This window comes from Nerophis lumbriciformis, linkage group LG04 (assembly GCF_033978685.3).
Source record: "Nerophis lumbriciformis linkage group LG04, RoL_Nlum_v2.1, whole genome shotgun sequence".
Classification (NCBI taxonomy): domain Eukaryota; kingdom Metazoa; phylum Chordata; class Actinopteri; order Syngnathiformes; family Syngnathidae; genus Nerophis; species Nerophis lumbriciformis.
This window is the reverse complement of record NC_084551.2, coordinates 44,078,574-44,104,822: the sequence shown is the minus strand read 5'-3', so window position 1 is coordinate 44,104,822 and position 26,249 is coordinate 44,078,574. Positions and strand designations below refer to the sequence as shown.

At 41.8% G+C, this 26,249-nt stretch overlaps 2 protein-coding genes and 1 long non-coding RNA gene across 11 annotated transcripts in view; 1 reads left to right on the top strand and 2 right to left on the bottom strand.

The window, feature by feature from the left end:
* The window catches only part of gabbr1a (gamma-aminobutyric acid (GABA) B receptor, 1a), a 204,737-nt gene extending 191,904 nt beyond the window's left edge, over positions 1-12,833 (top strand). For 8 of the 9 annotated variants that reach the window (XM_061955983.1, XM_061955960.1, XM_061955976.1 and 5 more), the window contains 7 exons: positions 800-916; positions 3,757-3,867; positions 5,627-5,720; positions 7,046-7,173; positions 7,263-7,391; positions 7,548-7,691; positions 11,667-12,833. In XM_061955983.1, the coding sequence (XP_061811967.1) occupies positions 800-916; positions 3,757-3,867; positions 5,627-5,720; positions 7,046-7,173; positions 7,263-7,391; positions 7,548-7,691; positions 11,667-11,942 (999 nt within the window). In that variant the 3' untranslated portion in view covers positions 11,943-12,833. The remainder of the gene's footprint in view (positions 1-799; positions 917-3,756; positions 3,868-5,626; positions 5,721-7,045; positions 7,174-7,262; positions 7,392-7,547; positions 7,692-11,666) is intronic. The other variant, XM_061956005.1, reaches the window with a different exon arrangement.
* On the bottom strand, positions 458-7,269 carry LOC140678751 (uncharacterized). Its single transcript, XR_012050375.1, has 4 exons — positions 6,974-7,269; positions 3,717-3,859; positions 1,662-1,771; positions 458-879 (listed from the first exon to the last, which is right to left on the bottom strand). It is a non-coding gene; the product is annotated as an uncharacterized lncRNA (long non-coding RNA).
* A 5,276-nt stretch (positions 12,834-18,109) lies between the features above and the next one.
* Positions 18,110-22,207, bottom strand: tnfb (tumor necrosis factor b (TNF superfamily, member 2)). Its single transcript, XM_061945786.1, has 4 exons — positions 21,949-22,207; positions 21,818-21,869; positions 21,673-21,732; positions 18,110-19,343 (listed from the first exon to the last, which is right to left on the bottom strand). The coding sequence occupies exons 1-4, from the start codon at positions 22,135-22,137 to the stop codon at positions 18,874-18,876; spliced, it is 771 nt and encodes a 256-aa protein (XP_061801770.1). The 5' UTR covers positions 22,138-22,207; the 3' UTR covers positions 18,110-18,873.
* Between the last annotated feature and the right edge of the window lie 4,042 nt (positions 22,208-26,249).

The following is a 26,249-nucleotide window of genomic DNA, read 5'->3' as shown; positions in this document are numbered from 1 at the left end:
TCGGCCGCCTCGCCTGCTGCAGCGGCGTTCCACTCGCCGCCGCCACTTGACTCGTCCCTGGTGGATTCGGGGACACTTGACCTGGCGACCCACCACCAAGTCCTCCCGCCACCCTCCCGTGATTTTGAACTTGCTCTGTTTGTTTTTACTGGACACATCTGGAATCTGTCCTTAAGGCGGGGGTACTGTGATGATCCGTTGCCGGGATCATGTTTTGTTTTAGTTTAAGACTCCCTTAGTTCTGTTTCAGCACCCCTGGTTTTGTGTTTCTTGGTTGCCATGGGTGCTGATTATTTTAACCTGCGCTCTGATTAGTGATCGGGATGCTCAACTGCTCCCGGGCACTAATCAGAGAGCTATTTATTCCTGCCTTTCGCCACACTCGGTCTGGCTGTCTTGTTTGCTTCATGTGACAAGTTACGTTGGTGATTATTGCTTCCAAGTAGCTTGCCCATACTACGTTATTATACAAGATGCTTTATTTGTCGTTGCACTTGAAAAGTACAAAGATATCTGTTTACAGTACAAGAAACAGAAATATTACATGACGAGGGGTCGACAGGACAGGAAGCTGATTGGTCCCCACATGGGTGGCACCCTGTAAAAGATTGGAAAAGAAAAAACAAGAGGGGGGAGAAAAAAAGTAACTCCATAACTGTGGAGTGTGAGACTAGAAAAAATGTTATCTACTACTACTACTAGTACTATTACTACTACTACTACTACTACTACTACTACTTAGTAGTAGTCTACAATACTGTATACTTGCTTAGTGCATGTGCTCTGCCCTGTGCTGCAGTTCCGCCTGTGGCTCCTCGGCCTGGGATTCAGCCTGGCCTACGGCAGCATGTTCACTAAGATCTGGTGGGTCCACACGCTCTTCACCAAGAAGGACGAGAAGAAAGAGAAGAAAAAGGTAAAAAGAACTCAAGACCAGCACTGCTAACAGTGCTGCTATTGGAGTAAGCATCTGGCTAACCACCATTCCCATCTAGTCACCTCCTACCTTCTAATCCTCCCATCCAGTTCATACTCTACACTTCGTCTTGTCATTTCCTCATTTTCTCCTCATCCTCTCATCTCTTATTTCTCAGAGCGCTCCATCGTCTCATTTCAGGATCTTCTCATCTAGTCACCTCTTACTTCCTCACCCCCTCATCTACCTAATAGTCCACTCTCCATCTCTCGTCCTCCTACTCTCATGTCATGTTGCTCTTACCTCTCTTTCTCATCATTTGCTCATCCCACATCCTCTCATGTCATAATTTTCTCAACTTTTCACTTCTCACCTTCTCATCCTCATTTACTCAATTTTCTCATGTCATCCTCTCATCTCATGTTGGTCTCATGTATCCATCCTCTTATCCTCTCATCCTTCCTGTCATGTTGGCATGCTCCTCTTACCTCATCATCCTCAATAGTGGCCTGGTCGGGTGAAATATACACTTGAACAAATAAGCGCCTCACCTCAAATAAATGCCTCTTAATTGCCGGACATTGTAAGCTTGAAATGTTCATCTTTCTTACTTTCCCGGCAGCCTTGAACGCATCATAATGTCTTTGTTGGCCTTCTGGTTAGAGTGTCCGCCCTGATATCGGTAGGTTGTGAGTTCAAACCCCGGCCGAGTCATACCAAACACTATAAAAATGGGACCCATTACCTCCATACTTGGCACTCAGCATCAAGGGTTGGAATTGGGGATTAAATCACCAAAATGATTCCCGAGCGCTGCCACCGCTGCTGTTAACTGCTCCCCTCACCTCCCAGGGGCTGGAACAAGAGGATGGGTCAAATGCAGAGGTTAATTTCACCACAGCTAGTGTGTGTGTGACTGTCAGTGGTACTTTAACTTTTCAACTTATAAGTCATCCTCTCACTTCCTAATCACGCAATATGATATTTGTGGAATATTTTATGAAAATGGATGAGTATTACTGCTCTATGTACAAACCCCGTTTCCATATGAGTTGGGATATTGTGTTAGATGTAAATATAAACGGAATACAATGATTTGCAAATCCTTTTCAACCCATATTCAATTGAATGCACTACAAAGACAAGATATTTGAAGTTCAAACTCATAAACTTAATTTTTTTTTTTGCAAATAATTAACTTAAAATTTCATGGCTGCAACACGTGCCAAAGTAGTTGGGAAAGGGCATGTTCACCACTGTGTTACATGGCATTTCCTTTTAACAACACTCAGTAAACGTTTGGGAACTGAGGAGACACATTTTTTAAGCTTCTCAGGTGGAATTCTTTCCCATTCTTGCTTGATGTACAGCTTAAGTTGTTCAACAATGCGGGAGTCTCCGTTGTGGTATTTTAGGTTTCATAATACGCCACACATTTTCAATGGGAGACAGGTCTGGACTACAGGCAGGCCAGTCTAGTACCCGCACTCTTTTACTATGAAGCCACGTTGATGTAACACGTGACTTGGCATTGTCTTGCTGAAATAAGCAGGGGTGTCCATGGTAATGTTGCTTGGATGGCAACATATGTTGCTCCAAAACCTGTATGTACCTTTCAGCATTAATGGCGCCTTCACAGATGTGTAAGTTACCCATGTCTTGGGCACTAATACACCCATATACCATCATAGATGCTGGCTTTTCAACTTTGCGCCTATAACAATCCGGATGGTTCTTTTCCTCTTTGGTCCAGAGGACACGACGACGTCCACAGTTTCCAAAAACAATTTGAAATGTGGAATCGTCAGACCACAGAACACTTTTCCACTTTGTATCAGTCCATCTTAGATGAGCTCAGGCCCAGCGAAGCCGACAGCGTTTCTGGGTGTTGTTGATAAACTGTTTTTGCCTTGCATAGGAGAATTTTAACTTGCACTTACAGATGTAGCGACCAACTGTAGTTACTGACAGTGGGTTTTGAAGTGTTCCTGAGCCCATGAGGTGATATCCTTTACACACTGATGTCGTTTGTTGATGCAGTACAGCCTGAGGGATCGAACTTCACGGGCTTAGCTGCTTACGTGCAGTGATTTCTCCAGATTCTCTGAACCCTTTGTTGATATTACGGACCGTAGATGGTGAAATCCCTAAATTCCTTGCAATAGCTGGTTGAGAAAGGTTTTTCTTAAACTGTTCAACAATTTGCTCACGCATTTGTTGACAAAGTGGTGACCCTCGCCCCATCCTTGTTTGTGAATGACTGAGCATTTCATGGAATATACTTTTATACCCAATCATGGCACCCACCTGTTCCCAATTTGCCTGTTCACCTGTGGGATGTTCCAAATAAGTGTTTGATGAGCATTCCTCAACTTTATCAGTATTTATTGCCACCTTTCCCAACTTCTTTGTCACTAAAGCTGGCATCAAATTCTAAAGTTAATGATTATTTGCAAAAAAAAATGTTTATCAGTTTGAACATCAAATATGTTGTCTTTGTAGCATATTCAACTGAATATGGGTTGAAAATGATTTGCAAATCATTGTATTCCGTTTATATTTACATCTAACACAATTTCCCAACTCATATGGAAACGGGGTTTGTACTCTTTGTGAGGAGTTCAAGAGGAGGAAGGTGTTTATCACTTGTGTTTCCTGATGCGTTCAGTCACAACAGCTTTTAGCAGCAATAGTGTTGGCCAGTAAAACAAATCAAACCCTAGCAATGGAGCGCTTTGATGTTATGGTGGCACTGAATCATTAAGTCTCAAGTTACACACACACACACACACACACACACCTAGAGAAATAACCGTTTCCTTTATGTGTCCATCACGCAGCAGCATTTGGAGCCGTGGAAACTGTACGCAACTGTGGGAGTGCTGCTGGCCGTAGACTTCCTGTCACTCGTTATCTGGCAAATTGTGGACCCACTGCACATCACTGTGGAGGTAAGGGTCAAAGGTCACAGTGTGTCGCTTTAATGAAATCCGATACAAGAGCAGCATCAAAAAAGACACTTTCACAAAGATGATGATCATTTATAATATTTTGACTTGTAGACATCCAATAAGTGAATCAGTCTGTATGATCCAGTGTAGTTTGCCCCCTGCTGGTAAAACATATTTTTAATCTAATTTATCCAATCGTTTTCAGTCTAATAAGCAAATGCAGCTGGGATAGGCTCCAGCAACCCCCACAACCCCGAAAAGCAAAAGCGGTAAAAAATGGATGGATGGAAGTTCCCCATTTTGTAATAAATTAAGCCTACACTATATCCTACCCTGCACCACATGTCAGCCAGCAGGAGGCGCAAAAGTTTCACTGGCATGTATGTCTTGTCATTGATGTGAACATACATGCAGGCACATAATAAGATCTTATAAAATATTGAAATAATCTATGCATCAAACATTTAAATGTGGATGTGATCAATTATATACATTTTGTATATCAAATATGGCTGCCTCCTCCTTTTTTTTGTTCTTCTTTTTCCTTTCCTTTTTTTCTCCCTCTTTTTATTCTCCTTATTTGGTCATCTTCTCATGTCTCCACCATTGTCTCATCTTCATTCTCTTATCTTCTCTTCCTTTGTGTCTTCATCCTCTCATCTCGTTATCGCATCATATGATCATCTTTCCATCCTCTCATGTATCCATCTTTCCCTTTTCATCATCCTCCTACTTCTCTCTCATGCCATACTTTTCTTGTCTCTTCACCTCGCTATCCTCTGATTATATTCTGTCCTCATCATGTCATCCCTTTTCTCATCACCCCCCCCCCCCCCACTTTTCACAATCTCTATCCTCCATTTCTCTTCTACAAATCCTTTCATTGCTCCATCTTGTCATTTCCTCGCCCTCTCATCATCTCATACACATATCCCTTATCCTCTCATGTCATCTATTTCTCATCACACCTTCCTTTAATCTTGCCATCCTCTGTCATTTTTCACCCCTCCATTCTCTCATTCTGTACCTCCATCTTGTCATTTCCTCATCTTGTTTTCTTGAACCTCTCATCTTCTCATACATGCTACTCTCATGGCATCTTTTTCTCATCTCTTTATTGTCTCATCTCACCATCCTTTAATCTTGCCATCCTCTGACCTATAATTCTTCATCCATCCATTCTCTCAATCTGTACCTCCATCTTGTCATTTTCTCATCCCTTCATCTTGTCCTCATGTACCTCTCGTCTTGTACCTGTACCTCTCCAATGTCCTCTCATGTTGTCTATTTCTCATCACACCATCCTTGAACCTTGCCATCCACTGTCCTATCATACTGTGCCTCCATCTTGTCATTGCCTCATCCTCTTAACTCGCCATTCTCTTATCTCTCTTTGATGTTTGTTTCTCTCATTTTATCATGTGATCATCCCCTACCTCATTCTTTTATCCTCTCATCTCATCATTTAATCTCTCATCCTCCCGCTTATTGTCATTTTATCCGTCACCTTATCATCTCTTTATCTTTTCCTATGCTCTTCCCTCATTTCATCATCACATCTGTCTCCTTCCATCATTTTCCCATCTCACCATGTTCCCATTCTCTCATGCATCATCCTTTAATCTATGTATTATTTCATCTCTCCCTCTTCTCATGCCCTGCCCCTTTCATCATCACCATCCTCTCATTCCTTTTCCTTCGTATCTTCTCATGTCTGTGTCCTCTCATGCTCTGATGGTCTTGCTGCTGATGCGAGTAGAAGTTCACCAGGGAGGCCCCCAAAGTGGACTCTGACGTGCTGATCCAGCCGTTGTTGGAGCACTGCAGCTCAGAGAAGATGAACACATGGCTTGGTGAGAGTCTTCTTCTGCTTTCTTAGCCAGCGCCACGCATTCTTGCTTCCTCTTTTGGTAGCATGTTGTTTCATAAGAAAGAACAGGAGTGGTACTGAAGATGAACAGTAACAGTATGTGGGTCACAAAGTGGGCCAGGGCCTCGTAGCGTTTCCTCTGTGAGAGCAGACGAGGCGGCACAAAGAAACAACGGACAGCCTGAAGATGCCTCAAACGTGCTCACATTTTTTTTCTCTCTGTTCTGTCAGTCTTCATGGCATTGAGTGACTTCTTACTTTCGTCTTACTCACTTTCAACTTCTAAATGAGACGCTGCAAAGCGCAGGATTCGAATACATATAGCATAAAATTATATATATATATATATACTTTTTAATACACAAATGGTGCAACTGGACACATCCTCAGTGATGTAACCTAGGATCACAGGGGGTTTCGGGTCTTTCAAAAATCAGACCCCCCTCCCGTAGGTGACCCAGCTAGGGTTGATCAGGCCCCAGCATGTGTCCAGGTAGCACCTCTCCCCTCCTGATCCACAGCCACCTTGATACCACTTCTGCTGCATCTGTGGCTAACTTCATGGCCCTTTGATGGCTGGCCCCTGTGATGCCAAGCATTCTGTAGGCCCTGCAGAGGGATTTGCCCACAAACCCTCGACATCCCACTTCATCGGGCCGGCACATCGCTCGCCACCCATTGCTCCGACACTCCTCCACAAGCTGAGAGTACTTTGCGCTCTTCCTCTCATTGGCCTCCTCCATATATATATATACAGTATATATATATATATATATATACATACATACAGGTAAAACTAAAAAAATTGTGATACTGTGCAAAAGTTCATTTAACTTCAAGTGCAAAGTCATTACATGCAAAGTGAATGACTGTAGTAATGCCTTTATTTTTTATAATTTTGAGGACCATAGCGTACAGTTTTTGAAACCCCCAATTTTCTGAAATTTTTAATTTAACGTTTTCATCATCTGTTAACCATAATCATGAAATTTACATTACAAAAAGCCAAGGAATATCTTGAGTTGCATGTTGCATTGCTGGAATAAACAAACCTTTGCACGACATTCAAATGTTCCACCTGTACTGTATAATTATTATTATTTTTTAGTTTATTATTATTTCTTCGGTCAATGGTCAACAAAATAAACAAACAGTTTACATAAAGAAACAGTTGTACATTCATAAATTAAAAATGTTGCAGACCGATAATCCGATGAGGACGGGATTTTAACATACCTGACATTTCCTCTTTTTCCTTTTACTGCCGCTGTGTATCGTCAGCTCACCTGTGTCGCCCTTTTCCCGCAGGTGTGGTTTACGGCTATAAGGGTCTGCTGCTGCTGCTTGGCATCTTTTTGGCCTACGAGACCAAGTCTGTCTCTACGGAGAAGATCAACGACCACCGGGCGGTGGGGATGGCCATTTACAATGTGGCCGTGAGTGAACGCGTTGAGTCGGGAACATCCTCTTCCCTCCATGTGCTGCCTTCATAGTTCTGGTCTCTGCTTGTCTGCCCCCCTTGCAGGTCTTGTGTCTGATCACGGCTCCGGTGACCATGATCCTGTCTTCGCAGCAGGACGCCTCCTTCGCATTCGCCGCCCTGGCTATCGTCTTCTCCGCTTACATCACTCTGGTGGTGCTCTTTGTGCCAAAGGTGCTCTTATTTTGACACACTGTTTTCTCACTTCGACAGCAGCATGAGAGACACACGAGAGTGGAGACACTGCCCCCTGCAGGAATGTCTGTTCAATGCTGTTTGGTTATGTGTGGGAAAACATCAACTCGACTTCCTGTTGTCGTGGCGATTCAGATGCGGCGCCTCATCACGCGTGGCGAGTGGCAGTCGGAGCAGCAGGACACGCTGAAGACGGGCTCGTCCACCAACAACAACGATGAGGAGAAGTCTCGGCAGCTGGAACGGGAGAACAGGGAGCTGCAGAAGATCATCCAGGAGGTGGCGCCATAATATACATTATTTACATTACCAGTAATTACAGTCTTCTCTCAACACTTCGTCGTTTGCGCTTCACTCTCTCACCTTTTTTATATAAGTATATTCCATATATATTTGGCCTAAAGCAGGGCTTTTTAACCTTTTTGACCTCGAGGCCCAACTTTTTCACGATAGAGGAAAACTCCTATTAACCCTGAAATAGTTTTCTTACTCTTGATATTAATTCATATTCAATAATTACATCTAACTCACAGTATACAACCTTGTCAAATGACATGAAACCATGTATTTATTAGTTCATTATAAATTATTTAAAAAAGGCTTAGGTCAGGCTGATTAGAAAAATAAGTACTAATCAAATATACACTGCATAAGTTGGGGCGTATAAATAACTGTCAAAAATAAATTGAATTCTTTCAATTCATTTGGTTGTGGTAAATTAATAATGAAAATATGTTTCTTAACTAAACTGTTAATAGTTGTATCACTACTTTAGTCATATTTTTTGTGCTAAAGAAACTTTTCAATGACTTTAGCTCCAGACTTCTTTTGTTCGTTTGATATTGTCATTACTGCCACAAGTGCCTGTTCAGTGGCCTAGTGGTTAGAGTGTCTGCCCTGAGATCGGTAGGATGTGACTTCAAACCCCGGCCGAGTCATACCAAAGACTATAAAAATGGGACCCGTTACCTCCCTGCTTGGCACTCAGCATCAAGGGTTGGAATTGGGGGTTAAATCAACAAAAATGATTCCCGGGCGCGGCCATCGCTGCTGCCCACTGCTCCCCTCACCTCCCAGGGGGTGATCAATGGTGATGGGTCAAATGCAGATGATAATTTCGCCACACCTAGTGTGTGTGTGACAATCATTGGCACTTTAATTTAATTTAATTAAAAGTGGTGGAAAAGTGTATTACAACTGCCCACAGCTGAAAAACAGATATTTTTTGGTGGCCCTCCAGGGGGCGCTCGCGGCCCAGCAATGGGCCCTATAGTTAAGAAACACTGGACTGCAGTTTATTTTTTTGAGAGAGAGAAAATGTCCTAATACAATTCCAAAAGAGCCCCACTCATAAAAGTGTTAAAAATAAGTCATACATTTAAAAAAAAAAAAAAACATTTTTTTACTCTCAACGCTTAAGTCATGTCTCCAAGGCTAGTTTTAGGGAAAACAATGCTAAAATAGGCCCAATAATTAGCCCCTTTCGCAGCTTCATTTGCTGGATAGCTGCTTGTTCTAGCGCCCCTTAGTTCTTCCGGGACAGAGTCCCAACTGCCGAAGCCAACCAGAGGGTCCGTCCCGTCCCCATGGCTACTTTTAACGTAAACTATAGGCCCATTTCCACCAAAAGTTTCCTGGAACCTTTAGTTCCTGGATCTATAGGTTCCTGTAGAAGTGTGTGATTTGTGTTTCCACCGCATTTCACAGTTCAGGGTAGTTTATGAAAATCAGGCTGATGACGAATGGAGGAGTAGTTTACTATATTTCTACACTGATATCATGTAAATAAACAGACAATATTAGGTCACCGTTCTTTTACTAAAAAGTAAGTAATTGAATTACAAAGCAACAATACAGAAAACAATATGATGTAAAAAATTAAGTGTACCGAATTGTTCATAAAAAGTCAGGCTTTTGTTGGCATTGTCCAACAGTCAGAAAGTCGCCCTCTCTGTAAATAATGAATTCATGAGGGTCAGGCGATTCCTTTGGTCCATTTCAAGTGTAGATAACAATAAATAAATATTACATGTCAGTGTTTATCGAACACATCGGCTTTAGAGTTCGCTTCTTAGCATTAGCATTCTGGTCAATGGGCTTGAGGCTAATAACTACACAAATGGAGTGTCACTGACTACTTTTACAACATGTAATAAAATAAATAGTTAATATTTGATGTTCCAACAAAGTCAGAGTAGTAAGTAGCTGATGTCGCCGCTTTGAGTCAGACTTCATTCTCCTCTGTAAACACGTTTAAAAGAGTCCGTCCACTTCTCGTAGCTTCGCGTATCAACATGAAGTTTGTAAAAATAATAAACAACAATAAACTGCATGTAGTTTAAAGACTACGGCTGAGTAAAAACACTCCAAAATACTTCCACTAATCAGCGTTCTTCAGCACAAAAGTTCCTGCATTTCGAACGTTCATGTCGTTCTAATTTCTCTTCGTTGTCAAGTTTGTTGTGATAGAAATACGCAAGAAATAAGAAATAAACAAGTTGCAGGGTACATTACAATGGCGGTCCTGTGTTTGGAAAACAAGTTTTAGGAACGCCCCCAACTGTGTTCAACAGCACCCTGCCCCGAAAAGGTTCCTGGTCGCTTGGAAAAGTCCAACTTAGCTAGGAGGAACTCCGAAAAGAACTAAATCTACCCGGGTAGTTTTTTGGTAGAAACACAGAGGGAACTTTATTGACCCGGGGGGGGGAAAGTGGGAAAGTTCCTAAAAAAAAAGTTCCTGCGGTGGAAAAGGGCCTCATGGTAAAAATGGGCCCAACACTTAGCCCCTGATCAACTTCAGATCAATCTGTCAATTATCATTTTTGTTAAATTTGTTGAGTTTTTTGGTTTATTTCATGCTCTTTTTGTCAAAAAAAACGTTGTTTTTAATATGGCAAACGCACTTTTAATCTGAAGTAACTGGAGGTCAATAATTCATAAGAATATTTTGATTTTTTTTAATATCATTTTTTTGAGCAGAGACTGTTTTAAAAGGAAAAAAACATGTGCGTGTTGTTAGAGTCAACATGGCAGCGTTTTCTTGTTACGTTTCAACTTTTATTCCACTGTTTCTTCTATAGTAGTATTTATAGCAGGGGTGCTCACACTTTTTCTGCAGGCGAGCTACTTTTCAATTGATCAAGTCGTGGGGATCTACCTCATTCATATATATAGTTTATAATATTTACTTATTTATGAAATATATGTTTTTGTTAACAAGTTAAAGGTGTTTAATGATAATGCAAGCATGTTTAACACATATAGTTAATATTGTTAATAAATTAAAGGTGTTTATTGATAATACAAGCATGTTTAATACATATAGTTAATATTGTTAACAACTTAAAGGTGTTTAAAGATAATACAAGCATGTTTAACACATATAGTTAATATTGTTAACAAGTTAAAGGTGTTTAAAGATAATACATGCATGTTTAACACATATAGATTCCTTTCTTTCATGAAGACAAGTATATAAGTTGGTGTATTACCTGATTCTGATGACTTGCATTGATTGGAATCAGACAGTGGTGCTGATAGCGTCCGCATTTTCGAATGGAGGAGAAAAAAAGTCCTCCTTTCTGTCCAATACCACATGAAAGTGGTTGGTTTTTGGCATCTTATTTGTCCAGCTTCCATACTCCTTTGTATACACTTTACAAGAAATACATTGTCGGCAAACTCCGTAGCTTGCTAGCTTGTGCACGCCAGCTTTCTGAGACTCTTATTTTGTTAGCGCAACTGTGCAACTGTGCAGTCGGTCTTTGGAGTTTTGACGACAGGTACGGCGCCAGAGTCTGTTGAAATAAAGTGTTTCTCGCCTTCCAGTCGGTAATTTTAATGAGCTGGCAGTAGCCAGCGTCATCTCAGAAGACCCTCGGGTGCCGTGAATGTCAATCAAGTGACGAAAGTGACGTCATAGTGAAGATTTATCATCGCTCATTTTTAGGACTATTTTTTTAATGCCTGGCTGGCGATCGACTGACACACCCTCCGAGATCGACCGGTAGCTCGCGATCGACGTAATGAGCACCCCTGATTTATAGAATACACCAAAATAGGTCGTATTTTGGACCCCCCACATAAAAATGTTTGATTCAAAATAATGATACTTACTTCATGGAAATTCGTTCGCCACAGTTCGCCCAGTTAATGGCCATAAACGACTGTGTTCTCGAGCCTGGCACAATGCATGGTGTTCAAGACAACCACAACGTATCCCACTGGACATATTCTCCTATTTGTCTTTCCCAGAAAGAGGAGAGGGTGTCAGCACTCCGCAACCAGCTCGCCGAGAGACAAGCTCTCCGTAGCCGCCGCCGACCCTCCGTGGGTCAGAACCAGAACCACAACGCGCCGCCACCGTCCCAGACGGACCCCAAGTCTCTGCTTCCTCCGCCGGGCTACCCGAGCGCGGACAATCACCCTCTGCCGCCTTCCTTCTCCAACTCGTCCAACTTGTACCCGGCCGAGAGCAAAATGAGCCGCAACCACTGTCACAACAGCCAGATCCCGCTCCTGTACAAGTAGGCGGGGCCTAAAAAGGAGTTAAGGCGGGGGGAAGGGGGGAGCTTTGTCACGGAACGCGAGACACCCCCGGATACTGTGACTTTTACGTTGTTCCGCCACACCACTTGGCGGCACACCGGCTGCCCCTTCGCCTGCACCCCTTCACAGCCGCCTTGAGTGGTCGCCACGGCAACAAGCACATCTCAGACTCGCAGCACAGGAGCCCCCCCCCATCGATGTTATCCTCCTCCCTGACCCTTTTTTGTGGAGGCATCACGTGTGCTGGAGCGTCTCTCCAGTGGTATACACACACACACACACACACACACACACATTGGTGTTCTCTGTGGTCCTGTAGTCCTAATTTGGTCAGTTCTGTGTTCACGCGGCCGCAGGAGGTGAAATAGCCATAAGACTCGAGGCAGAACGAGGAGCACATGTCCGAATACAAATCAAAGACGAACATTTTCATAGCAGACAATGACATTTTCCTGCATGCCTACTTGTGTAAATAAACACTGAAAGCACAGGTTTTTATTTAATTCAGCAGATGATCCACATCCTAATTGTTTCTTTTAATACTTTTAATCAGACAATCTACTTTTTGCTTTCCTTTAACAGCCAGGGAACCACTTGTCTATCGTTTCAGTGTGCACTGTATGAGTCCACGTTTGCTTGTGGTTGTTGTTATGATCTATGTTAGCTCAGGGCGCGGGGAAACTAAACGAATGGAAAAGGCCATACTTATTCTACTCATGAAGACACGCGGTTGTCAGTGTAACATATGAATGCAGAACCACGCCAGAAAACTTGCACACGCAAGCGTAATATATTACCTAGGATCATAAATGTTAATATATTTCAGAGTATGTGTATGCAAAATATGTGAGTACCATAAAATTATTGTTTCTATTCTCATTGTCTGGTATTTTGTGTTTTAATGGTGCAAAATAAGAAAAAGTAGTAGGTGAAAACCTTTTTAAAGTGTCTTTTGATGCTTGATTAATTTTTAGTGCCATTGCAAATAAATATACATTTAAATATTCATATTTCATCAAAGTATGTTGTTGTTTGTTTGCCAAACCAATTTAAAGGGTCTTATTATGATTTGTGTTCTACATTTAAAACACTTCCTTGTGGTCCACATAACGTGTAATGGTGGTTCTTTCGTCAAAATTGTATTTACATGCCTACACTTTGACAGCGTCTTCTACCCGTCAGCCATGTTGTAGTTGTTAGCACTTCCCTAGTCTACTGACAGATATAAGTTTGAGTTAGAAATGGCAACAGTGGAGGATGCATGTGCATGTACGAGCCAGTCTGCCCCTCAACAAGAGGATAGAGAAAGAAGTAGCTTATAGACTACAATGTGACGGACTGTGCAAAGCCCTTTGGGTAAATTTCTGATTGGTATGCAGCGTCACAAACTGAACAAATTCAAACCGGCTCATTCGTAGGAAGTATGAAGGAAGGCAAGGTTGTTTTATAAATAGCTCTGCAATGCCCCCATGGTTTTATTTCACATTTCAGGGACTTATGCAGATCATAAATACACAAAAACAGGCTCCAAAGAAAAGTTGGTTTTGCATCATAGGTCCCCTTTAAAAAGAACCTATATAAATACAAGACCATACCCAGCAGGCACAAGACATTGATACGTTGATTATACAAACCCCGTTTCCATATGAGTTGGGAAATTGTGTTAGATGTAAATATAAACTGAATACAATGATTTGCAAATCCTTTTCAACCCATATTCAATTGAATGCACTACAAAGACAAGATATTTGATGTTCAAACTCATAAACTTAATTTTTTTTTGCAAATAACAATTAACTTAGAATTTCATGGCTGCAACACGTGCCAAAGTAGTTGGGAAAGGGCATGTTCACTACTGTGTTACATGGCCTTTCCTTTTAAAAACACTCAGTAAACGTTTGGGAACTGAGGAGACACATTTTTGAAGCTTCTCAGGTGGAATTATTTCCCATTCTTGCTTGATGTACAGCTTAAGTTGTTCAACAGTCGGGGGTCTCCGTTGTGGTATTTTAGGCTTCATAATGTGCCACACATTTTCAATGGGAGACAGGTCTGGACTACAGGCAGGCCAGTCTAGTACCCGCACTCTTTTACTATGAAGCCACGTTGATGTAACACGTGGCTTGGCATTGTCTTGCTGAAATAAGCAGGGGCGTCCATGGTAACGTTGCTTGGATGGCAACATATGTTGCTCCAAAACCTGTATGTACCTTTCAGCATTAATGGCGCCTTCACAGATGTGTAAGTTACCCATGTCTTGGGCACTAATACACCCCCATACAATCACAGATGCTGGCTTTTCAACTTTGCGCCTATAACAATCCGGATGGTTCTTTTCCTCTTTGGTCCGGAGGACACGACGTCCACAGTTTCCAAAAACAATTTGAAATGTGGACTCGTCAGACCACAGAACACTTTTCCACTTTGTATCAGTCCATCTTCGGTGAGCTCAGGCCCAGTAAAGCCGACGGCGTTTCTGGGTGTTGTTGATAAACGGATTTCGCCTTGCATAGGAGAGTTTTAACTTGCACTTACAGATGTAGCGACCAACTGTAGTTACTGACAGTGGGTTTCTGAAGTGTTCCTGAGCCCATGTGGTGATATCCTTTACACACTGATGTCGCTTGTTGATGCAGTACAGCCTGAGGAATCAAATGTCACAGGCTTAGCTGCTTACGTGCAGTGATTTCTCCAGATTCTCTGAACCCTTTGATGATATTACGGACCGTAGATGGTGAAATCCCTAAATTCCTTGCAATAGCTGGTTGAGAAAGGTTTTTTTTAAACTGTTCAACAATTTGCTCACGCATTTGTTGACAAAGTGGTGACCCTCGCCCCATCCTTGTTTGTGAATGACTGAGCATTTCATGGAATCTACTTTTATACCCAACCATGGCACCCACCTGTTCCCAATTTGCCTGTTCACCTGTGGGATGTTCCAAATAAGTGTTTGATGAGCATTCCTCAACTTTATCAGTATTTATTGCCACCTTTCCCAACTTCTTTGTCACGTGTTGCTGGCATCAAATTCTAAAGTTAATGATTATTTGCAAAAAAAAAAAAGTTTATCAGTTTGAACATTAAATATGTTGTCTTTGTAGCATATTCGACTGAATATGGGTTGGAGCCACGTTGTTGGTTGGGAAATGACCACATTTCAATGGTCAAATCAACATCACAACCTGTCATTGGACAAACGTTGTCAAAAAGCATGTTGTTTCAACGTTGTATTTGTGTTGTAGAATATTGGTTGGAAATGACCAAAATTCAATGGTCAAAACGTCAGAACCCAACATTATTGAAATGTCGTCAAAAGCAAGTTGTTTCAACGTTATGTTTAAATTGCTCAAAGTCAGGACCTAATTTAACAAGTTCTCAAAGTTGTTTCAATGTCTTGTGCCTGCTGGGTACAACAGTCTATGCTATGTGCTGGTGTGCCATGAGTCACGACAGTGACTTTGGGTGCTGTAAAAGAGTTTTCCCGCATCTCTGGATAAGTTTTGTGTTGATGATATATTTTCCAGACTTTAAGCCGCGACTTTTTACCCTGCGACTTGTTAAAACAATTGTGCGGCAAATTAATGGATTTTTCTTCACTAACGGCCATAATGTTTTGTATTCAACAAATAGTTTTCATAAAACACATACAGAGACACTAAGCAGGTGTGTTATTGTTTGTGTTGAGGCGCCATCATATGGACTAGTTTGCTCCCTGCAGGTCCTGCGAGTGTTGTTTTGTTTTTTGAACCGGAAGTGTTTGTCCATAGTGTTTCTGGAATCTTCATTAATCATCGAGCTATGTTGCAGACTCCAACGTCCAAGTAGACATACGCTCAAATACAGTACATAAAATAAAGAATAGAGTATAAATGCATTATATCACATAATATTAAAATACTCGCTATGTTGTCATCAATACTTGCTATGTTGCCATCAATACTCGCTGTGTTGCCATCAATACTCGCTATGTTGCCATCAATACCCGCTATGTTGTCATTAATACTCTCTGTGTGTCATCAATACTCGCAATGTTGCCATCAATACTCGCTGTGTTGCCATCAATACTCACTATGTTGTCATCAATACTGGCTATGATGCCATCAGCACTCGCTATGTTGCCATCAATACTAGCTATGTTGCCATCAATACTCGCTATGTTGTCATCAATACTCGTGTTGCCATCAATATTTGCTGTGTTGTCATCAATACTCGTGTTGTCGTCAGTACTCACTATGTTGTCATCAATACTCGCTGTGTTGACATCAATACTCGGTGTTGTCATCAATACTTGCTGTGTTGTCATCAATACTCACTGTGTTGCCCTCAATACTCGCTGTGTTGTCATCAATACTCACGGTGTTGTCATCAATACTTGCTGTGTTGTCATCAATACTCGCTGTGTTGCCGTCAATACCCGCTATGCTGTCATTAATACTTGCTGTGTTGCCATCAATACTCGTTGTGTTGTCATTAGTACTCGCTGTTTTGTCATCAATGCTCGCTATCTTGTCATCAATACTGTGTTGTCATCAATACTCGATGTATTGCCATCAATACTTGCTGTGTTGTCATCAATACACGCTATGTTACCATCAATACTCACTGTGTTGCCATCAATACTCGCTGTGTTGCCATCAATACTCGGTGTTGTCATCAATACTTGCTATGTTGTCATCAATACTCACTGTGTTGCCCTCAATACTCGTGTTGTCATCAATACTCGCTATGTTGCCGTCAATACCCGCTATGTTGTCATCAATACTCGCTGTGTTGCCATTAACACTCGTTGTGTTGTCATCAATACTTGCTGTGTTGTCATCAATACTCACTATGTTTCCATCATTACCCGCTATGCTGTCATCAGTACTCGCTGTGTAGCATCAATACTCGCTGTGTTGCCATCAATACTCGCTGTGTTACCATCAATACTCGCTGTGTTGCCATCAATACTTGCTGTGTTGCCATCAATACTCGCTGTATACTCACTATGTTGCCATCATTACCCGCTATGCTGTCATCATTACTCGCTGTGTTGCCATTAATACTCCCAGTGTTGCCATCAAAACTTGCTGTGTTGTCTGCAATACTCGCTGTGTTGCCATCAATACTCATTGTTTTGTCATCAATACCTGCTGTGTTGCTATAAATACTCGCTGTGTTGCCATTAATACTTGCTGTGTTGCCATCAATACTCGTGTTGTCATCAATACTTGCTGTGTTGTCATCCATACTCGCTGTGTTGTCATCAATACTTGCTGTGTTGCCATCCATACTCACTATGTTGCCATCATTACCCGCTATGCTGTCATCAATACTCGCTTTGTTGCCATTAATACTCCCTGTGCTGCCATCAATACTTGCTGTGTTGTCTGCAATACTCGCTTTGTTGCCATCAATACTCGCTGTGTTGCCATCAATACTCGTTGTTTTGTCATCAATACTTGCTGTGTTGCTATAAATACTCGCTGTGTTGCCATCAATACTCGCTGTGCTGCCATCAATACTCGTGTTGTCATCAATACTTGCTGTGTTGTCATCCATACTCGCTGTGTTGTCATCAATACTTGCTGTGTTGCCATCCATACTCGCTATGTTGCCATTAATATTCGCTCTGTTGTCATCAATACTTGCTGTGTTTTCATCAAAACTCGCTGTGTTTTCATCAATACTCGCTATGGTGTCATCAATACTAGCAATGATGCCACCAAACTTCCAAGGCAACATGATCCTTGGAACAATAGCCGTCATTGAAAACAAAGACAAGCAGGAAGTTGAGCGACAACATGTCATGGGGTGACATCACAACCTCCTTGCTGGAGTTTTCCAGCAGGAGGAAATAAAAAATAAAAAAAAACAAAGAACAATAAGTTGACTTTTAAACGTGCTGCAACACAATGACATCACACACTATGGCGGATTTTTGTTAGACACGTGATAATTGATGTGTGTTTCAGCTGGCTGCAGAGCAGGAATGTTGTGTGAAAGAAGCTTCACTGTGTGTGTGTGTGTGTGTGTGTGTGTGTGTGTGTGTGTGTGTGTGTGTGTGTGTGTGTGTGTGTGTGTGTGTGTATAGTGTAGGTGTCACAGTGGGAAAACCCAGTTTGGGCTGAGGCTTCTGTGGGCCTCGACCTGACGCAGCAACACTCAAATATGGAGGAAATTCCCAGTGTTGACCTCACACAAGGGAATATTTGTCGCCTGTGCAGTGATTTTGGACTGCATGGCCGGCTGGAGCTGTTTGACAACTTCCCCCTCCTTGAATGAGTGCATGTTTATTTATGACACCGCCACGCAATTCGTCGTAGTTGTCATGTTCAAACTTTACTCTCCATTATTAGGACCATGCCCCGACACTTCCAATACAAATAAATACAAATAAATAGACAGCAGTAGTCAGTGTAATGTAAACTGTTACAGTTTGTAAAGATGCTAAAGTTAATCTCAATGGAGATTTAAACATTCCTTCATCATTGCATCGATGAATAAACATGCACCGCTTGGGAATATGAACAAACAAATAAATATATAAACACAAATATATATATATATATATGTAACAATGTCAATGCTGGCTCGAACCAGCGACCACAAATTCCCATTTACGGCGAGGTGGGTCAGCCAGTGCAAGCTGTCAACTCAGCAGCTCTTAAGGTATCGGAAAATGAGGTTCACACAACATACTATCGCACAGCCACACTTACTGATCCGTGTGACATGTGTATACTGGCGACCAGTCCAGGCTAGGCCACGCCTTTCGTCAAGTCAGCTGAAATAGACTCCAGCTCACCTGTGACCATTAATAGGATAAGCAGCGATAAATGATTTTTTAAAGCAAAAGTAACTGGTATTTAGTTCCTTAATTAGAGTTTTGTTAGGGGACTAGTTCTCTGAGGGGGGGCCACACACAAGTGGGTCAAAGTGCAAACACGCCAAAGAACGTTTTGCCGCCGTCCGTCTCCAGCTCCGACAGCTGATTGGTTTCCGTCCACAGCCGGTCGCCCTTGTTGAGCTGGAAGACGGCGCCCAGGTACAAAGCGTTGTACCAGCCCTGCGCGGCGCGGGCATCGTCCTCCGCCGAGTCCCCTTGCTGGCACGCCGACCTCACCGCGCTCATCAGAGACGCCTTGCGCCCCACCGAGTCGGAGTAGCGCCAGATCCTGTGGCTGAGGGGCGTGAGGCGCTTCCTCCCCCTTTGCTCTTCCCCGGCCTCCTCGGCACCGCAGGACACGCGGAAGGACGCCTGGCTGTAGACAAAGTAAAGGCCCGTGTGCGGAATGACGATCTGGTTGTTGAGCAGGCACAGGCCGCCCTGAGCGAAGGCCTGACCCTGACCGTTCCTCCACTCCAGCTGCTCCGTCAAACTCGGAGTTTCAGTGTGCACCCCTAGAAAACACAACATGAGGGCATATTAAAAAGGAGCATATGTGAATAGGTATCAAACCCTGACATTTGCATAGAGCAGTGGTCCTCAAACGTTTTTCTTCACCAAGTACCACTTCAGAAAACGCTCCACTAGCTTTTGTTGTTAAACATACTTTTACCTGCATTCCCCCTGCTGTTCTCTGCATTTTGGGGTCACGCCGCACTCCGACCGTCACCAAAAATAGATTTAGTTGTTTTAGTTTTAGCCAAAGTCTCTCAGCTAAACGCTGTCTATATACCTTTTGAAACACATCATCACAGAATAAACTTTTCTTTTTGAGGAAGCAAGAAACATTTGGTGTTTTGTTTGTTTTCACTGCTGCTATTTGACGGTTCTTGGTTTGAATACAAACTGATACTTTTTATTAGCACCTTGCCTGTCCCTGCTTTGAAATGGACAAAAGTTTAATAGTTATTGTGTTAATAATAGCTTAATGAGCAGCACAGTTGCACTATAAATAACTATTTCTGAATGAAGTACAGGAGTCATTTTAATTTTTAGTTAACACATGCCTAAAAATATCTCAACTGAATTTTGAAGCCGATGACTAAGTTAGAGTCACTGATTATGTCTTCAGTGCATTTCATAATGCGATTAGTCGACTATTCATTGGTTGCAAGCACTTCATACAGTATGTTTATTACTGGACTAGTTTGTAGTGACACATATTACGCTATGTACTGGCACACTAGTGTGATGTATAAAGTACCCAGTACTTTAACAACAAATCTCAGTAGAATGATGATGCAAACATTTATGAAAATGTTCGCATCATTCAAGTAAACATTCCATTTTCACAAGATGAAATCTCATCGACTGAGTTTAGAGTGAACACATCCTTTACAGTTGTACCTACTAAATCAGGGGTGTCAAACTAATTTTAGCTCTGGGGCCACATGAAGGAGAACCTTTTCCCACCTGGGCCGTGGCATAATAACTTAAAAATAAAGACAACTTCAGATTGTTTTCTTTGTTTTACCGTGGCCAAAAATAGAACAAACACAGTCCGAAAATGTACATACTACAAGTCCTCTTGGCAAAAATGGTGCAGTTTCAAAAACTCCATGAAGAACACAATGAACTTTGTGTTACTGTTTTTACAAAGCCATTCATCTTTAAGCACTTCCTGTTTAGCATTCCCATGTTGGCAATTTACCATTAAAGACTGTGGGGTGGCGGGGCCGGCGGGCCGACGGCGCCCGCTCCAAGATGGCGGCGAGGAGGTGTGGACGAGCGAACGGCAAGGCGGGGCGCGCTGGGAGCGACGCCGCAATCAGCATAAGGTGCGTGGAGCGCGCAGCTGTGGACAGTGCAATCACCCTCTCGGACCGTATAAGAGGGCGAGAGACGTGAACATCGAGAGAAGAGACGGAGAAAGACGGCGGACGGGAGGAAACCATCCTCTGCTACCACGCGAACGACGGCGACGGGCTGCTGAAAAGCAGACGGCGGATGGGAGGAAACCATTCGTGTGCTCACGTAAGAAAAGGCAGCTGCTGAAAAGCAAGCCAAAGACTCTGTGATTGAAATAATAAAAAAGTCTAAACCGTCTCACAACAATGTCTTCCCTGGATGGTCCTGAGAACCCTCACGGCAGTTAGGACTGCCACAAAGACCTTTGGAAAAGCAACCGAGTGTTTCCTCAAACCGCCGCATTGGTGACATCCGCAACTGCCACAACACATTCAATTATCATCATTCAAATATTACAATTATAATATAATCAAAACAATTATCAAAATGACACCATAATAGCCGAATTAAAGGAAACATAACTACAAACGTAACCAATGTGAACATGCTAGATTTAAGCATAAAATAAAATAGAACAAACAACAAATGTAGAAACACACAATTTTACAAAGGCCCCCAGTGTGCCCATAGTGCCGTCAACAAATTGCAAGCGCTGCACGGAGCTCTAACTGCAAAGTTGATGCTCATGTCTTTGCATATTACCATTTTGTTATTTTATCCGTTTAGTGGATAATTTACAATTTAAAAAAAGTATTGTGCGTCGGTACCGCATTAGTCTGCTGCCAGCCACAACAGGAGCAGCTGAATCCAGAAAGCGCTTAAATCAGCTGACACGTCATCTTTAAACACTGTCATGTGTGACGTGGGTTACACTTGAATTGCTATTGCGACACCCAGTGGGCACATTCAGTACAGCAGTTTCTTTCGTTAAAAAATTGCAGCTCATTTTTATACTTAGCAAACTCATCCTGCGGGCCGGATTAAACCTGTTCTGAATGATCTTTTTGGGGATGAATGGCTAAAGCCATGCCTTACCTTCTAAATGAATGGCTGCCTTGGCTTTGCTGCTGATTCTTAGCAGTGTGTCGGAATGGTCTAAGGAGAGGAACAGAGAGGTGAGCTTCGTCTCAAATGGGTCCAGACTCCCCCAGCAGATCAGCACATGGTCAACAAAAATTACCTGCGTCATTCCCTGGTTCCGCCACGAGTGCCTGAGTCGGACCTGGAGACACCTGGATGGTGGGAAGAAGCAGATGATTAGAGAGCGGAAACACTTGTGTGATTTTGATGAAGAAGAGTCTTTATCAGTACCGTGGTGTCGGGTCTTCCGTGCCAGTACCAGGCGAACAGCAGGACCAGGCCTAAGCAGAGTGTGGCCACCAGGAGGCCCGCGGAGAGCTTCCAGATCCATCCTGCAAACGACCTCTTCTCCACCACCACCACCGTCTTCTCTTCAAATACCGCCTCCGGGTCTGCCGGTGCCGACGTGTACATCACCATGTTGTTGTGGTGCAATGCTTGCACACGGCGGGAAGCTTTTATTTTTGCTGAGCTAGAAGTGCAGCTTGTCTTCAAGTCGCTGTTGGCAGAGTGAAGTAGCTGCCAGAGGGCCCGGCCTATTTATGCCTGTGCAGAAGGGAAACTCCGGTGATGTCACTGTGAAAGAGGAGACTGGAGGCAAACCTGGACCACGGAGCACTGATTCTTTGTTGTCTTTCTTTGGTGGACTTCTTCCAAAACATGGAAGCTGATGGCAGCTGTGGTCAGATTGGTCACAAATATTGCAGACATCACACTTAACTCCAAACCTCAAACCAACAAGTCATCCAGTTTGAGGTCATTTGTAGAGATTTTTGAGTGTGACGTGTCCAAAAACTCCACCTGATGCCGCAAAGAATGCGCTGAAAAGTTATCATTGGCACTGGGAAGCCAAGGACTATTACCAGGGAACCTCCAACATGGTCGACACACTCAGTCTCCCATGTGTGCAATTTGTCCCATTGAAAATAATATAAATAGATACATAACAACATACAGACAGCACAGACCCTATTTGATCTTTCAGCCTACTTCACTGTCATGCAATTGTGAACTTGGCTACCAAGTGAGGACACGAGTCGGCCTATTTCACATCACTTCCTGTTTTGATATATTTGAAGCCTGTTGAACTGAGGTGCCACATGACTTTGTGCATGACAGTGGTCCAAACTGCAAATATGTGTCCAAATACCACTAGTCTGCTCTTGTAAACATTGTTGTTTGTTTTTAAATAAATGCCTGTTGAATACAAGCACAAGTGGCTCCAGCTTGTATTCTTTCCTCTGGCCAGCAGGGGGCCCATGGTGGAGAAAATGGATGTTTCGTCATTGTCGGTAAATCTGTTCATTAGTGAGCCGGATTGCGCAATCAAGGCTTGAGCAATTGCCACAAAACAGGTGTGCATGTGTCAGGGTGCTGGTTATTAAGGCCATGATGACTTTCGGCCTCGGCGCTCTTTTGAGTGACGTTCTCGCAGGGACATATTAGCCACATTCACTTCCTTTAGTGATTCTAAACTAACACCCTCCCCTGATTGTTGTTAATAATCAAATGTAAACAATCAAATGCAGATATTTTTCTTATGCCTTCTGATCCCTCTCTCTCTCTCTCTCTATGTCCACTACTTGCTCTACATATCCTACCAAGTCAGACCTACACTGTTTCAATATCCATGTCTCTGTTCTCAATTGTTGATGACTGATGATAACAACCAAACCTACCCTCATCCCCTCCATACCCCGAATTGTAAATAATGTAAATAATTCAATGTGTGCACCCTTGTGTGATGACTATTATGATGATAGTATATATGATAGTATATATCTGTATCATGAATCAATTTGAGGACCCCGACTTAAACAAGTTAAAAAACTTATTCGGGTGTTACCATTTAGTGGTCAATTGTACGGAATATGTACTGCACTGTGCAATCTACTAATAAAAGTCTCAATCAATCAATCAATCAATCAATCAATCAATCAATCAATCAATGTTGAACGCAGGAGGCAATCATGTGTCGGTCACTTCTTTTTTGTAGATCTGGCTTCAAGTCGGATAGCAAAAAATATTGCTCTGGTATTTGTTTGTTTGATTGATTTCATTCCTTTAAGGTCAAACAATCAACAATCAACATAACATTTAAAAATAAATAATGATTGGAAGGGAGCAGACAGAAGTAAATGTATTCAGTTACAACATTTCTAGTTCAACTTAGAAGACTTATTATTATAACATACATATTTCATAACAGACGACAAGATAAACATGGACACAATCATTTACTACAAGTCATATGTTTTCATCATTTTAGTACAGATTAGATTGTTTTATTTCACTGTCAAGATTGTTCCTTCAACTAACACCTCTGATTGAAATGCTTATTTCCTTTATCTCCGTTCTAAATCTCCATTTATGAAAGATCGCAGTCCCTTTCAGACCATAATTACTTTTTTCTTTTAACAAATCTGTTTCGAAGGTTGTTTGGCAGAATGTGTGCATGTGCTTTGTGCATGATTTACAGGATGTTATTCTCTACCACTTCATGACATTTCAGTAAGTTTAACTGTTTGAACATTGGGTTTGTGGGATCCCTGTATGCATTTCCACTTACGATGCCGATTGTAGCTGAGATAGGCTCCAGCGCCCCCTGCGACCCCGAAGGGAATAAGCGGTAGGAAATGGATGGATGGATGATTCCCAGGCTCTTTTTGCAGAAGGAAGATTGGATTTAACAATGTTTTGCAGGCACTACCCCACACTTAAACACAATGTTAGCTATGGAACAATCAGTGAATTGTTCAAAATTTACAATGCTTTTTGTTTACATATTCCTTTACTTTGTGTAAAATAGAAACATACTTTTCAAATGTTCTTGTAATCAGACAATATTTTTGATAGATGGAATTTTTACTTGAGTTTTCGACTGTCATCTGCAGTCTTCTTCAGGAGGGTCACCTGACCACTGTGACGTGAAGAAGACTGCAGATGACAGTCAAAAGATGTCAGGTAAATTGATTGTTATTGTTCATATACTTGTTTGTAAATGTTGAATATTATAAATAAAGGTTTATAAAAAAATGTTGAATGATAAGAAATAAATTAAATTAAATTAAAAAACGGCAGGTAAAATGTTCATCTAATCTACCAAAAATATTGTCTGATTACAAGAAAACTTGAAAAGTATATGAACAAGAAGTCATAATGAAACATTTTGAGTAAAATGGAAACTGCTTTAGATACTTTAGTGTTTGTATCATTTATATGTAATTATATTACCCAAAACCTTGTGTTTTTTGGCTCTCAACTCCTCCGATACAAAATGAGGCATCCCCACTTTTCCTACTACTACAAAAAAAATCATACATTTCGGTTTACCAGCATTCAAGGATAATCTTTCTATATCACATAACTTAAAGTTCTTTATTATGTCAATCGTTCACGTGTGTGTTTGTGGAATTAGAGCTAGCCTGGAAAAAAAAAGTCTCCGAAGTCAAAAGCTCTTGTTGGAATAAAATACAAACAGGTTTTGACACTTCACTCCACGGCGGCTGCTGTCACTCCATTTCTATGTGTCACCTTTCGACGCGTCATCAGATCTCGTGTGAACGGCCCACGATTATGTTATGTCGTCTGATGTGTGTGCGGGTGTGTGACGCTGAATACGTAACACACTTCAAACACGCCCCTCGTCTGCTGCGTGGCACTACACTACGTATCGTGGACAGCTTGCACTCTGCTCACCTGCCGGTCTAGTTCCTCTAATTGGAAGATATGCCTAATGAAGTTTCCTCCCACTCACTTTCCCCTTCTTATGGAAATTGTGTAACGACACCAACTGACATTCTCCAAAGAAACAAAGCGTCTTTTCATGCACAAAGAACACTAGAAGATCACCAGAACCCCCTCCAGCTGGAGCCTACTTATCCAGGTGACCTTTTCCCCCCTGCCTGGAATCTTTATCAGTGATCCTATGCTGACATTTCTATCCATGCATCCAGCTCAAGTTCCAAGGATCCAAAATCAAAATGTGACGGAGGTTCTTAACCTCTTTTCCACTGCAGAAGGGTCCGGGGCCCAGTCAAATATTAACACTGAATTACTATTGATTTATATCATATTCAACAATCATATCTAACCTACTTACGGTTTACAACCACGTCAAATGATATGAAAGCACGTATTCATCACAAAGATTATTATTTATTTAACACATAAATCTTAGGCTTCGGTCAGGCTGATTAGAAAAATAAGTACTAACCAAATATACCGCTTAAGAAGAGAATCTTAAATAGCTGATAAAAAACATGTTATATATATATATATATATGTTTATATATATATATAATAATATGTTTATATATATATGTATATGTTTATATATATATATATATATATATATATATATATATATATATATATATATATAAACATATATATATATATATATATATATATATTTGTATATATATTACAGATGCGCGGATAGGCAATTATTTAATCCGCAACCGCATCACAAAAGTCGTCATCCACCCGCCATCCACCCGAACCAACATTTTATCAAAACCACACCCGCC